General features: G+C 41.2%; 1 protein-coding gene across 1 annotated transcript in view; it reads right to left on the bottom strand.

The window, feature by feature from the left end:
* The window catches only part of DYNC1H1 (dynein cytoplasmic 1 heavy chain 1), a 77,394-nt gene that overhangs the window by 56,248 nt on the left and 5,374 nt on the right, over positions 1-15,772 (bottom strand). The window contains exons 2-7 of the mRNA XM_027066642.2: positions 12,151-12,238; positions 10,054-10,227; positions 9,561-9,816; positions 8,986-9,172; positions 7,357-7,628; positions 7,038-7,265 (exon numbers count right to left, since the gene is read on the bottom strand). Coding sequence (XP_026922443.1) covers positions 7,038-7,265; positions 7,357-7,628; positions 8,986-9,172; positions 9,561-9,816; positions 10,054-10,227; positions 12,151-12,238 — 1,205 coding nt within the window. The remainder of the gene's footprint in view (positions 1-7,037; positions 7,266-7,356; positions 7,629-8,985; positions 9,173-9,560; positions 9,817-10,053; positions 10,228-12,150; positions 12,239-15,772) is intronic.

The following is a 15,772-nucleotide window of genomic DNA, read 5'->3' as shown; positions in this document are numbered from 1 at the left end:
ATAAAGCCAGGTGGGGGTCTTCATCTGGGTCCACAGATGTCTTGGATGAAATTCAGATGGTCTGGGAATTTGGGGGAAATTATCATCATTATTTTCACTAACCCCTAACTAAAATTTAGCATTTCCTATAATTATGAATACACACAACAGTCACACATAGTCCCTTGAGGTTCTGTGGCTTTGTCACCAATAAAGTGCTTCTTCATTATGTGTGTACCTTTTTTTTTTTTTTTAATGTTTATTTTTGAAAGAGAGAGAGAGAGAGACAAAGTATGAGCAAGGGAGGGGCAGAAAAAAAGGGAGACACAGAATCCGAGGCAGGCTCCAGGTTCTGAGCTGTCAGCACAGAGCCCAACGTGGGGCTCAAACTCATGAGCTGTGGGATCATGACCTGCACCGAGGTCAGATGCCCAATCCACTGAGCCACCCAGGTGCCCCTATATCTTGAAATCCTGCTTATGCTCATCACTTCAAAATTATGGTATTAATATGGCCCCTCACTAGATCTTGCTATTTTAAGTGTTCATGGAGGAGCACACAGATTACTAGATTTTATTAATTTAATTAATAAATTTCTAATTTATTGGTAATTGCTCCTTTGTAAACTCATACATTTTATTTTCTGCATTTAAAAACATTCTAAGTATTCCTAGTGACGGTAGTATGAGGGCAAAAACTGAACAAAATTATTAAAAGTAGTTTTTTCAGGACAATGGAGAAAAACCAAAGGCAGCCAACAAAGGCAGAAAACAGATGTGTTTTCTCATGACAAAGGGCTACCAAATCAGATAAATAACAGCTGTTGGCCTTCTTGCCCGGAGGTGTTCTCATCCCAGCTCAGGCAGCGAAAACCTGCACTCTGCACTTTGCAGTGGGAGCAGAACAGCAATGTTTCAAGGGGAGATTCGGAAAATGGGAGAGCCTGAGAAGGACCGGCGTAATAAATTATGGAGACCCTCGGGGAGCACTGTTAAGAATGGACAGTCTGGGGGCGCCTGGGTGGCGCAGTCGGTTAAGCGTCCGACTTCAGCCAGGTCACGATCTCGCGGTCCGTGAGTTCGAGCCCCGCGTCAGGCTCTGGGCTGATGGCTGGGAGCCTGGAGCCTGTTTCCGATTCTGTGTCTCCCTCTCTCTCTGCCCCTCCCCCGTTCATGCTCTGTCTCTCTCTGTCCCAAAAATAAATAGACGTTGAAAAAAAAAATTAAAAAAAAAAAAGAATGGACAGTCTGGGGAGATTTACAACTTGCTGTCAACTGAGAATCTTATATCCAGAGACACTATCCTTCAAGTATGAAAATGAAATATTTTTCCTGATCGACAAAAAATGAGGGGATTTGTTGCCGGCAGGTCTATGGAACAAGAAATACTATGAGAATTCCTTTAAGCTAAAGGGAAGAGACACCAGACAGTAACTCAGGTCCACGAATGAATGAAGGGAACTAGACCAATGATAATATGTGCACAAATGTAAAAGATTATATGTATTACTTTTCTTCTTCTAATTTTTCTAAAATGAATGTGACTGTTTAAAACAAAACTTATGGGGCGCCGGGTGGCTCAGTAAGTTGAGCATCCGACTTTGGCTCAGGTTGTAATCTCACGGCTTGAGAGCTCCAGCCCCACTTTGAGCTCTGTGCTGACAGCTCAGACCCTGGAGCCTGCTTCAGATTCTGTCTCCCTCTCTCTCTGCTCCTCCCCCACTCATGTTTTCTCTCTCAAAAATAAGTAAACATTAAAAAAATAAAAAATAAAACAAAACTTATAACACTGTATTGTTGGGTTTATAGCACATAAAGATGTAATATACGTGACAAGGAAGAAACAGAGCTATAACGGTATGAGATTCCTATAGTTTACTGGAAGTAAGAGTGTATACATACCATGATAAAGATGTATACTGTAATCCCTATAGTATCACCAAGAAAGAAAATTCAAAGAAATAAAGCTACGAGTCTATAGAAGAATTAAAATAATATACTAAAAATAACACAAGAGGAGTGGGCAGAGAAATAGAGGAGCAAAAAGTGAGACAAGCAGGAAACAAATAGCAAATGGCAGCTCTGAATCCAACCATATCAATGACAACATTAAATGTGAACAGACTACTAAACACTCCAATAAAAACATTGAGAACGTATTCATGCACATGTAAGTTTATCATTAATTTTACTGATATAAAGGATACGTACCACATGACTTACAAATAAAAAGAAAATGTAAGTGACTTCTTAAAATATGTACACTAAGAAGTACATGGGAAAAAAGGGTTAAGAGACCCCAGGCTATCCACTCTCATCACTTGTTCAACACAATGTTGGAAGTCCTAGCCTCAGCAATCACACAACAAAAAGAAAGAAAAGGCAACCAAATCGGTAAGGAAGAAGTCAGACTTTCACTACTGGCAGACAACATGACATTCTATGTGCAAAATCCAAAAGATTCCACCAAAAAACTGCTAGAACTGATACATAAATTCAGCAAAGTCACAGAATATAAAATCAACATACAGAAATCAGTTGCATTTCTATACACCAATAATGAAGTAGCAGAAAGCAGAAAGAGGATTCAAGGAATTGATCCTATTTATGATTGCACCGAAAACCATAAAATATACAGGAATAAACCTAACCAAAGAGGTAAAAGATCTGTACACTGAAAACTATACAAAGCTTATGAGAGAAATTGAAGATACAAAGAAATGGCAAAACATTCCATGCTTATGGATCAGAAGAACAAATATTAAAATGTCAACACTACCCAAAGCAATCTACACATTCAATGCAATCTCTATCAAAACAACATCAGCATTCTTCATAGAGCTAGAACAATCCAAAAAAAAAATTTTTTTTTAACATTTATTTATTTTTGAGAGACGGAAAGAGACAGAGCATGAGCAGGGGAGGGGCAAAGAGAGAGTGGGAGACACAGAATCCAAACCAGGCTCCAGGCTCTGAGCTGTCAGCACAGGGCCCGATGTGGGGCTCGAACTCACAAACCACGAGATTGTGACCTGAGCCAAAGTCAGACGCTTAACCAACTGAGCCCACCCAGGCGCTGCAACAATACTAAAATTTGTATGGAATTAGTTAAGACCTTGAACAGCCAAAGCAATCCTGAAAAAGAAAACCAAAGCTGGAGGCATCACAGTTCCATACCTTAGGCTGTATTCTAAAGCTGTAATCATCAAGACAGTATGGTACTGGCACAAAAACAGACACTCAGATCAATGGAACAGAATAGAGAACCCAGAAATGGACCCACAAATATATGGCCAATCTTTGACAAAGCAGGAAAGAATACCCAATGGAAAAAAGACAGTCTCTTCAGCAAATGGTGTTGGGAAAATTGGACAGTGACAAGCAGAAGAATGAACCTGGACCACTTTCTTATACCATACATGAAAATAAACTCAAAATGGATGAAAGACCTAAATGTAAGACAAGAAGCCATCACAATCCTAGAGAAGAAAACAGGCAACAACTGCCTGTTTTGACCTCAGCTGCAGCAACTTCTTACTAGACATGTCTCTGGAGGCAAGGGAAACAAAGGCAAAAATGAACTACTAGGACCTCATCAACATAAAAATCTTCTGCACAGCAAAGTAAGCAACAAAACTAAAGGCAACTGACAAATTGGGAGAAGATATCTGCAAATGACATATGAGGTAAAGGATTAGTATCCAGAATCTGTAAAGAACTTATCAAACTCAACACCCAAAAAATAAACAATCCAATGAAGAAATGGCCAAAAGACATGAATAGACACTTTTCCAAAGACATCCAGATGGTTAACAGACACATGAAAAGATGCTCAACATCACTCATCATCAGGGAAATACAAATCAAAACCACAATGAGATACCACCTCACCCCTGTCAGAATGGCTAACATGAACAACTCAGGCAACAACAGACGTTGGCGAGGATGCAGAGAAAGGGGAACACTTTTGTGCTGCTGGTGGGAACGCAAACTGGTGCAGCCGCTCTGGAAAACAGTGTGGAGGTCCCTCAAAAACTAAAAATAGAACTACCTTATGACCCAGCAACTCCACTACTAGGTATTTATGCAAAGGATACAAAAATGTTAACTTGAGGGGGCACATGCACCCCAATGTTTAGAGCAGCACTATCAACAATAACCAAATTATGGAAAGAGCCCAATGTCCATCGACTGATGAATAAGAATGTGGTGTGTGTGTATATATATACACATATATATATATGTGTATATATATACACATATATAAAACAGAGTACTACTCAGACATAAAAAATAATGAATTGATGGGGCGCCTGGGTGGCGCAGTCGGTTAAGCGTCCGACTTCAGCCAGGTCACGATCTCGCGGTCTGTGGGTTCAAGCCTCGCGTCGGGCTCTGGGCTGATGGCTCAGAGCCTGGAGCCTGTTTCCGATTCTGTGTCTCCCTCTCTCTCTGCCCCTCCCCCGTTCATGCTCTGTCTCTCTCTGTCCCAAAAATAAAAAAAAAATAAAAAAATAAGGTGAAAAAAAAACAATGAATTGCCTCCATATGCAATGTGGATGGAGCTACCGTGTATTATCCTAAGCAAAATAAGTCAGAGGAAAGTTAAATATTGTATGATTTCACTCATATGTGGAATTTCAGAAACAAAAACAGAAGAACACAGGGGAAGGAAAGGAAAAATAAGACAAAACAGAGAGGGAGGCAAACCATAAGAGACCCTTAAATACAGAGAGCAAACTGAGGGTTGCTGGAGGGGAGGTGGGTCGGAGGATGGGCTAAATGGGCGATGGGTATTAAGGAGGGCACCTGTTAGGATGAGCACTGGGTGTTATATGAAAGTGATGGATCACTAAATTCTATTCCTGAAATCGTTATTACACTCTATGTTAACTAACTCGAATTTAGAAACAACAACAGACCTAGGCTAGAAGGAATCAGTACTAGAACCAAATCTCTCACATGTAAAATAAGGGGCTAACACTTAAAACCAGCACACACATCAGTAAGTGAGCACTAAGCAAAAAGATGCTGAGGATTCATTATTAACAATGTGCCCAGGGGTATCTGTGTAGCTCGGTTGGTTGGAGCGTCCGTTTTTGGCTCAGGTCATGATCTTGTGGTTCGTGAGTTCAAGCCCTGCGTTGGGCTCTCTGATGTCAGCGCAGAGCCTGCTTCGGATCCTCTGTCCCCCTTTCTGCCCCTCCCCCACTCTCAAAAATAAATTAAAAAAACGTTAAAAAAAAGGTGTTCATTAAAAAACAAAACAAATGTACCCCAAATAGCAGGCACTCCTAATGCAGTGAATAAAGCTTCTTGGATGCCATGGTTTCTAGACTGGATCCCCCACCGTTTCACTACAAAAATTTTTCAACTGCAAGAGGGCTGAAAGAATGACAGACTGAACACCCAGATGCGCCCACCTAGAGTCTATAACATTGGCTATATATTGGCTTTGACATGTATTGGCTAACTTCTCAATCCCGTCTGCATATAGTTGGCCCTTGAAAACACAGGTTTGAACTGCAGGTTCATTTACATGTGTTTTTTTTTTTTTAATAACTTTTTTAATATTTATTTTTGAGAGAGAGAGAGAGAGAGAGAGAGACAGAGTATGAGCAGGTAGGTACAGAGAAAGAGAGAGAGAGAGAGAGGGAGACACAGAATGTGAAGCAGGCTCCAGGCTCTGAGCTATCGGCACAGAGCCCAATGTGGGGCTTAAACTTACAAACCATGAGATCATGACCTGAGCCACAGTCGGAAGCTCAAGCAACTGAGCCACCCAGGTGCCCCCAAACGGTTTTTTTCAATCCAGCACAGTATATTTTCTTTTTGTCATGGCTTTCTTAATAACATTTTTTTCCTCTAGCTTACTTTACTGTAAGAAAACAGTATATAACATATATGATATACAAAATATGTTAATCAGCCCTATTTGTTATCAGTAAGGCTTCTGATCGACAGTAAGCTATCAGTAATTTTTGTTGTTGTTGTTGTTTTTGAAGACTTTAGTTTTAAGTAATCTCTGCACCCACTGTGGGGCTCGCATTAACAACGCCGAGATCAAGAGTTCTATGCTCCGCTGACTGAGCCAGCCAGGCGCCCCAACAGTTAACTTTTTAGGGAGACAAAAGCTACACGTAGATTTTCAAGAATACACAGGGAGTTGGCACCCTTAACCCCCATGGTGTTCAAGTGTCAAGTGTGGATCAGTCCACACTCTCTTTCTGCACTGGATTTTTTAAACTGGTTTTTAATGTTTATTTTTGAGAGAGACAGAGCATGAGCAGGGGACGGGCAGAGAGAGAGAGGGAGACACAGGATCCGAAGCAGGTTCCAGGCTCCGGGCTGTCAGCACAGAGCCCGACACGGGGCTCGAACTCACGAACCGTGAAATCATGACCGGAGCGGAAGTCAGACGCTTTACCGACTGAGCCATCCAGGCGCCCCATCTGGACTGGATTTTTTAAAGGAAAGAAATTGTTAAAGAAAAAAGAAAGGTGAATTGAGAAGAAGAAAAAAGCACGTCCAAAGAAAAGGAGTCATTTAATTCTTTTAATAAATCTCAGGTATAGGAAGGCCCAGCTGGCTCAGTCGGAAGAGCGTGCAACTCTTGATCTCAGGGTTGTAAACGTTTGAACCCCACGCTGGGTGTAGAGAGTACTTAAAAAATAAATTGTAAAAAATTAAAATAAATAGGTAAGTAAATCTCAGGCATATGCAATCATTATCTACATTTTGCAAATGAGGAATCTGGGAAAAGGGTTAAAAAACATGTCCAAGTCATACAGCTCGTTAAACGGTGGAATTAGGATTTAAAACCCAGGAAGTCTGGCTCCGGAATTCACTCATTTTGCAGGGAGGGAAGAACGGGAGGAGTAGTAAGACTGAAGGTACAGAATCCCTACATCAGCGACCGGACAGGGACAGGATGCAGAGGGAACTACGCAGGCACCTGGTGCGAATCAGAGGGAGCAGCAGTTCATTAGCATTCTAAGAAAAAGAAAGAAGGGGTTCTAAAAACCACCCGTGGATGCAGTTTTAAAATGCGACGCATACCTGTGGCCTCAGGACCCTGACGATGACAGCTCTCAGCTGTTCGTGCTGGCGTCGAAATTTCCTCATCTGGTCAAGGCGGGCCTGAAGCTTCCTGTGGGCAGGGTTGATTCGCCACACCATCTTTAGATTTTCTTCCCTTTTCCTTTTGACGATGTCTCTCAGTAACACCTGAAGCTTCTCGTATTCATCATCCCAAGTCTGAAAGACTTCAAAGCATGCGACCATAACCTAGGATATGATTTTAGGAAGGAGGCTTGTTATTACAGCCGTGTTTTCATCTCGGTGCCTGAGGCTGCTTTTCTGATATATTAAAACTTACTTTTTCAAATTCCTCATAAGCAACATGCATCAATTTTCTGGTGCCCAATACTTTGAGCAACTGAGAACTCAAATCTCTTGAAATCGCTTCCACCAAACGCAGTGCCCTCTGAATGGGGTATTTTGTGTTTCGGATCTTTCTCAGATGGGTGAAAATGGCAACGAGAGCCTGCCTTATTTTGTCCAGCTCAGTGGCAGACAGTAAGTCGTTCAGAGGAAAATCCTTCATCAGGGGGTTATAGTCATTCACAGTCTCCAAAGCCTGTTTTAGACCTGGATCGACCAAGAAACAGTTAATGGTTTGCATGTAAGGTAACATAGGTATAACGTAATGTTCTATGTCAATCACATCTGAATTTAAAGAAAGTGATACAACAAAGAGGCTACTGTTTACAGCTTAATACTGGGTAAGGAAACTGAAATACAGCCTCACGATGGAACCCTTTCATGTTGCTGAAGATTCAGTGACACCGAAACCATTTATATTTGAAAAAAAGGGACACGTTATTAACAGCATGATCCTCTGTTAATTAACGGACGGTCTCACTGTTGCTTTTTTAAGAACATCAGCCAACTCATGCATACGTTAAAGGCCGCAGGTGATTTCTTTTCTTGCTTTCTATACCATCGAAATGTTCTATGAATAACATTAAGGTTAGAAGAACTACAGTGTTATCATCCTTAGGAACACTAAAATGAAAATGTTACACCCACAGCTCAAGTGAAGGGAGTGTGTTACGGACACAGAATCACAGAAACACCTGGGTCCTAGTCTACTTTCTGACTCTTCTAACATTAAGATTTAAAAAAAAAAAAAAAAAAAAAGGGAAGAAGTAAAAGTTTCAGAGGTATATCTAAATTTCAAGGCATAACCTTCAGCATTACTGAATGCTCAGGTAACATGTGCAATGTGACCAAAGCAACTAGAAGGTTTCTACCTAGAACCTCCTCTAATATTTCAAATGTGGGCAGCACGCCTTTTTTTGGAGGGGAAGGAAAAGAACACGACAAATACCGCAGCCCTGACTCCTTGCTCTAACATTCCCTGGTGGGTAGAGCTGGAGAGAGATGCCCAAACATGCCCGGTCATTCAAACAGTTGAGTGCCCAGAGTGTGCCAAGACAATGTCACTCACACTGCTGTCCATTCAGAAAACTAAATTCGTCTTGGCCACTTTTCAGAACAGGGAGGAAGGCTGAACAGGGAAAAGGGGCAGGTAAAAGAGGAAGAGAAAGCACCAACCAGCTCTCCTTCCACAGCCCTGTGGCCAAACAACTTCCGCTTAATGTCAACCGTCCCCCGGCCCGGACTGTCAAAAGCACACTTGACTTTATGCTAAAAAAGTACTGCTTACTCAAGAAACCAAGTAACTGAGAAGCAGGAGGGAAACTCCCAAGGCTCTCTACACTCAGGTCTAGAAATTGGCACATGTCCTCACGACTCCTGAAGGGGCAGGAAGGTATGTGGGAAAATTACTGTCATTACCTAGAACTGGGGGAAAAGGAGACGAGATACAAGAGAGGAAACAGGGAAGATGGTCCATTCATTGATTTTCACTGAAATTATCAGTATGGTCTCACAAAAGCCAGATCAATCTCTTACTGATCACATCATTAGTTCCAGCGTTTACCTGTGTCAGTGTCAAAACTGACAGTGGCATGGAAACGCTTGCCATGTTTCAAGATATCCAGAGTAAGTAGGACTTCTGGGCTCTCTCGTTTCTCCTGTATGCGGTACAGTGCACGTTCCAAGTTCAACCAAAAACTGATTTCCTGCAAGGCTGTTCCTGAGGCAGGGTCTCTATCAAGTTTGGTCACCTTTAAAGATAAATAACATTCAAGAGTATTCACTATTTTTAAATAAAAGTAGAAAAATATCATTAATTAAACTCATGCATTACAACTTAATTTTTGTATTTCAAGTAGATTTTCTTCCGTCAATTGTAAGTGGCTTAACTTGAAAGCAAAGGTGTAAGAGAGCTGAAATCAACGCTCTCTCAGGGTGAACATTTAAATAACCACACTGTACCCTGACCGTTCTACCTGGGCCAACGTTAGCCCTCGGTTGGGCATTCCCAGGACAAAGGGGAGCACCACTAACATCATCAGAGACTTTACCTCAATGACAAAAATGCAGGCCAGTTTCTGAGAGACATTAAAAAAGAGTGAGGTACTTTACATAATACATCCAACACCGTGCTCTTACTTTCTGAATTTCTCGGATCCAGCGGTTAACTCCTGATTGTAACTGATTGAGAAAAGTTGGGTCTTCGACCTTATCTCCAAAGTCTGTAACTTTTGGCTTTTCTCCACGTTCGTAACACTGTTTTGCAACATTTGTAATAATGGGATGAATTGGCAGGCTGATCTCTGGAATTTCAATATTCTGCTGCAAGTGAAGGAGCCCCATTTCAAGTTCTGCAATCTTTTTTTCAACTGAAGGAGCCATTTTATCACCATCCCTAAAAAAGTTAACAAAGACTCCAAACTTAGTGTGCTGTTGGTCTCCAAAGAGGCCCTATTATTTTAAGTCTGTCAAACATTAATAATATGCATCTTATTAAAGCAAGAGATTTATGTCCTTTTGGAATATTAGCCTTGCCTTCCCAAGTCCCAAATTTTACATTATCTCTCGTGGTCTCCTGAGAACACTCAGGGAAATAGGACATTCAAACCAACAAAAGAAAAATGGTTTTTACCTGTCTGCCTTGCCAGACTCTCTGATATAGGACTTAAAGAAAGGAGCCACCGCATTGCTAATGAAAGAATGCAAGGTTTCATACGGTGAGTCTTCACTGAGTGTGAGGACCCGAAGCTGAGAAGACACTGGTTTGTCTGCATCAATTACTGGAGTGCGTTTAATGAATGCCAAGCTAAAAGAAAGCAAAAGAAGAAATTAGAACGAAGAGCCTCACTCCTGAATGGTTTTGGTAACTGTCGCCCTTTCTGTATCGCACACAAATTAAAAATTCATTTGAATGTTGTAATTTAAAAATCACAGTTAGAATAGATCAGATTGTCGCTTTTCTGACACTGAAATACATTGCTTATCTTTCTTTACTCGCTTATGTGAGAACGATCGATCGAATCAAGATTAAGGTTTTGGCATGTGACCATGAAACCAGGCAAAGTCAATCTGTCCCATATGCAAGGGTTGAGTTCATAATCTTGGCCTCTCGCAAACGAACCTCCGTAGCAACTGCAAGTTACAAGCCACGACATAATTAACTCTGATCTTATGCTAACTTGTACCATTCGTTTATGGCACTAAGTCACACGTCGGCTTGAATAAACAAAAGCCACCACAGGTTAAAGTGACAAGAGGGCATTCTGGGCCGCGCACGACCTGGCCTAAACCAACTCTTCCAGTTCTATCTCGTTATGTACCCTCTTCCTCACCCAAGACACAACTGAGAACAGATGTCCCATTCTCTAAACATTATGCACCTCTGTGGCTTTGCTTAAGAAACCTACATTCAGCTGCTGAAATTCCAAGGAACCCTCAAAACCCAATTCCAGCATTACAACACTTTGGGGTCTCCCCTAACCAGAATCACTCTCTCCAATCTCCTTGTTTCATGGTATTCTGCACTTCTAAGATTTCGCCAAGCAGTACAGTCAGTTGTGTGTCTGCCAAGCCAATCTTCCTCCCAAAAGACCACAAGCTTCTTGGGAACCAAGTTTTCTCTGTATACCTACTGCCATATCTTACACATAACAGGTGCTCAAAGGTAGTTAAATTAATAGTTAAAAAAATAGCATTTGAGTTTTCTGTTCCCAGGTCAGTACTTTATACGTAACACTTTATATTATTCTAAAAAGTCACTGAAGTTTCCTGCGGTGACACACTGAAAAGGAAGACGTCTTAATAACCATCCCTGCCAACAATGTACAAACCGAAATCTAATCACCACTAGTCTGGGCTTATCAAAAATGTCAATGTCACGAAAGACACAGAGTTAGATTCTGGATCAAGGAAGTTACTAGAAGGGACATTATTGAGACAATTTGAATATACACAGTACATCAAGAATACTATTGTACCCGTACTTCATGAATTTAAAACTTGTATGGAGGCTATGAATAGGAGTATCCTTGTTCGTAAGACATACACTGAAGTATTTAGGAATAAAGGAGCAGGTTGTCTATAACTAACTCTCAAATGGTTCAGGAAAGAAAACAATAGTGCAAACGGGGCGATGTTAACAACTGATATCTGATATCAACTATACATAATTCATGCAACTCTTGTAAGCTTGAAATTATTAAAAATAAAAAGGTTTAAAAAGCAAATACAGTATAAATTAAGCATTTACATATTTAAATTTGGATATGTCTACTGGAGTGTAAACTGGCACCGCTCTTCTAGAAGATTGGAAAGATCTGGTCACATGCATTAAAGATTTTAAGGACACGCTGCATCTCAACCGGTAATGCTTTCTTTCTTTATACTAAGAAAAATCAGACCTCCACCTACGAATCTTTACTAGGTGTTTACTAGTTATTTATAATAATGAAAATGCAGATATAATCTCAGAATTGTTATTATATACGTTAAATACATTTATGGCTCAATACCAAAATGGATGCCATGACATAGCAATTAAAATAAAAATATTTTAGAGTTTATACTGACTTGGAAATCCTCTGAATTTCAATACGTGAACTCAAAGATACTTATTTAAAGAGCAGAAATCTTGAGTGTTTTCTTAATATCTTCGTCTAAGTCAGTTAAGATCTATATTCACGTCTCACAAGCTTATAATACAAGACAACAGTGTATTCACTTTACTCACCTATTGGACTTAACTCCATAATGAATGTCTATGTTGATATTATAGGAAATGAATTCTTTTTCTTCTTCGCCTTCATCACCAACATCCTCTACAAATCATAATAAATACTGTAACAATTCAAGTCACCATTACCAATTTTTAATTTATCAAAAGCTCAGAGAATGATTAGCCTCACCCTACTGCAACCTGACACTGAAACACCCACATGACTTTTTCCTTCCTCCCCATTTTTTTCCGAATCCTGACCCAGGCACTTTGCTGTGCAATCCTGGGCAAGGTAGTGAACTCCCCGTACCTCTACTCCTTTTTCTGTAAGTCCAGCAGGCACTGGCACACCTGGGGTGTTGGAGGTACCAGAGCAGGGTCTGGCCCTGGTAAGATGGCTCACCACCCCTCCCAGCAGTCTCACCCTCGCACTCCCAACGCAGAAGGCGCTCTGCACTCTGTGCACTCCATTCATAACCCAACACTCACTACATGACAGGTGTTTTATCAAATAGTTTAGGTATGTCACACATCTAACCCTCATGACAACCCCGTAAGGGTTGGCATGACTATTATTACCCATGCTTTCCAAGTAAGAAATTTAAGTAAATTGCCCTCAGACACCTGTCCGGAGAACTCAGAAGTTTGTGATTCCAAACCAGGGGTCCTCCCCAGTCCACGGCCTGCCCAGTCCCTCATCAAGCCCCACCCAGGGCAAACACCCGTCAAGAAAACCATTATGAAGGAACATCCCCAGGGTCACCGAGAGGCATTCACCCAGCCTCCCCTCTGCTCAGATACCACTTTTCAGAGCCTGCTCCGGGGCTGATGTATGGATGCATCTTACTCCCCTATTGTGAGCTCTTGTGAGCAGGGGCCATGCTAGACTCGGCTCTGCAAACACTAAGCACAGCAGTCATTTTATTTTTATTTTTTGATGTATGTATGTATTTATTTTTGATAGAGAGCAAGGGAGGAGCAGAGAGAGGGAGAGAGAGAGAAAGTTCCAAGCAGGCTCCGTGCTGTCAGCATGCAGCCCAACGAGGGGCTCAGTCCCACCAACCATGAGATCATGGCCCGAGCCGAAATCAAGAGTTGATGCTCAACCAACTGAGCCACCCAGGAGGCTCATTATGCAGCGAGGCCATTTTGAAAAGTGTACTGGATGGGGGGGGGGGGGGGGGGGCGCGCCTGGGTGGCTCAGTCGGTTGAATGTCCAGCTTTGGCTCAGGTCATGATCTCATGGTTCATGAGTTCAAGCCCCACATCACCCGGGCTCACTGCTGTCAGTGCAAAGCCCATTTCAGATCCTCTGTAACCCTCCTCTCTATGCCCCTCCCCCGTTAGAGCACTCTCTCTCAAAAATAAACATAAACAAACAAACAAACTTACTGGAATTCAAGCTTAATGGAATAGTTAAGATAGCTCAAGATGCATGTAAACAAAATGTCTAAATAATTTAAAAACCACAATTGAGAAACTAAAATTTGTGGGGGGGCCTGCGTGGCTCAGTCAGTTGAGTGTCTGACTCTTGGTCTCTGCTCAGGCCATAATCTCAAGGTTGGTGAGTTCGAGGCCCAGTGCGGAGCCTGCTTGCGATTCTGTCTCTCCCTTTCTCTCTGTTCCTCCCCTTCTCTCGGCCTCAAAATAAATAAACTTAAAAAAAAGAAAACTTAAAACTTGTAAGAATTAGAAATAATCCAAACCTCTAGATCTAGTACTAATGCACTCGTTGCCTAAATGCTCCAGGTGAATTATCTTTGCAGCCACACGGAACTGCCTAAGCAAATGCCAAGGACAGGGAATGTGTGGAGCAGCGGCATCAGCAAAGTTACTACCTAAGGGTTAACATGATGTATGCAGTTCACCTTTACTTTGAAGTCATGATGTAATAGCAAAGGCAGCAGAGTTAGCTAAGTGATCTTAGAAAAGTCACGTTTCTTCCTCTGGGTTTCTTTTTTTTATTAAAAAAATTGCTTTTAACGTTTATTTGTTTTCTGAGAGACAGAGCATGAGCATGAGCTGGGGAAGGGACAGAGAGAGAGGGGGAGTCACAGGTTCCGAAGCAGGCTCCAGGCTCCGAGCTGTCAGCACAGAGCCCGACACGAGACTCGCACTCACAAACCGTGAGATCATGACCTGAGCTGAAGTCGGATGCTTAACCGACCGAGCCACCCAGGCGCCCCTCTTCCTCTGGGTTTCAAATTCAACATGTAAAATGGGCAGAGTAGGGGGTGGAAATATGTGAAGGGGATTAAGAGTACACTTATTATAAACACAGAACAATGCACAGAATTGCTGAATCACTGTATCGTACACCTGATAACACTGTACGTTAACTACACTGGAACTGAAACGTAGAACAATAAAAAATAAATGCAACGGACAGCAGAAGGGGGAGGGTGGGGTATTAGGAGGTCTATACAGGTTCTTTAAGCACCAAAAACTGAAAATCTGGGTATACAGGGTCTGAGCAAAAACTGTTTACTTCATTAGCTTTAAGGTGAAACAAATACAAAGTTTATATTAGAAAATAAAAAATATTAGCATATCTGTCAAGAAGACAATAACTTCCAAAACATTACTTTTAGTATAATTTTAGGAAGGGAGAGGAGGTGGCAAAACAGTCTTGTACGCCAGGTAATTCCTAGCTGTTTTTTAAACCTGACTAACTTAGGGGGAAAAAAAAAAGAAACTAAACAAATCAATCTGGTTTAACTACCAAAATATGGATATACCACAAGATAGGATAGATCATACTGCCTGAAACCAACCACACATATGATTGCCATCTCTAAAATCCAACCCATGAAACAGAACATAAGTAAATACTCTCAAACTAAAATAATTGTCAGGGTGGTAGGATTATGAAATATTTCCTCTCTCAATTTTTTGAACGCTGTTCTAGGATTTATATAAAATATATATCATCAAAATAGCATTCCAACAATATCTAGAAAATAAAAGTAATATTCAAAAATCAAAGGAAATTACTGACATAACTAAACACGCAACTTTGAATAATTTCTTTCTCCGATACAAGATTCACATCTATACAAAATAAAATCACAGAAAACGTGTCAGCTGGATGCAGCATCTGGCCACACTGCCCGTACTTCCTAACGCAGACAGGGTTAAAGGAAGCGGGCACCACGCCAGGCGATGAGTCACGGTCCAGCTCCCAGCCCGACACCAGGGCTACTGCAATGCGACAGAACCCCGCCTGAGCTCAGGAAGGCACGCCCAAAGACCCCGTCCTCACACAAGGGTATCCGATAGGCACCCTTTACTGCTTTGCTAAAACCCTAACGTCTCTTGATGATAATAATTTATGGAAATCATAGAAGACATTTGGATTCGTTTTTTAATGCTTATTCTCCATAGAGATCAAATGCCCAATTCTTAGTAGAAAGAACTTATATCATTGTTTAATAAACCGCCAACAAATAATTAACCTTTTTGCCTCCCTGTAAATTATTACATCTTCCAAATAATAATAGTTTGACACTCTACTTCTGCCGAAACATTTTTTAAAATTGTTCAGACGAGGAGAGAAAGATCATGGATAGTTAATTCTTAACAACAAAGAAGCTGTTAATCCTGCTATACTTAGAAGCTTACATACAAACATAATCTG

The sequence above is a fragment of the Acinonyx jubatus genome, chromosome B3 (assembly GCF_027475565.1).
Source record: "Acinonyx jubatus isolate Ajub_Pintada_27869175 chromosome B3, VMU_Ajub_asm_v1.0, whole genome shotgun sequence".
Lineage (NCBI taxonomy): Eukaryota > Metazoa > Chordata > Mammalia > Carnivora > Felidae > Acinonyx > Acinonyx jubatus.
Note: the sequence above shows the minus strand (reverse complement) of the source record. Positions and strands in the feature narration are given on the sequence as shown.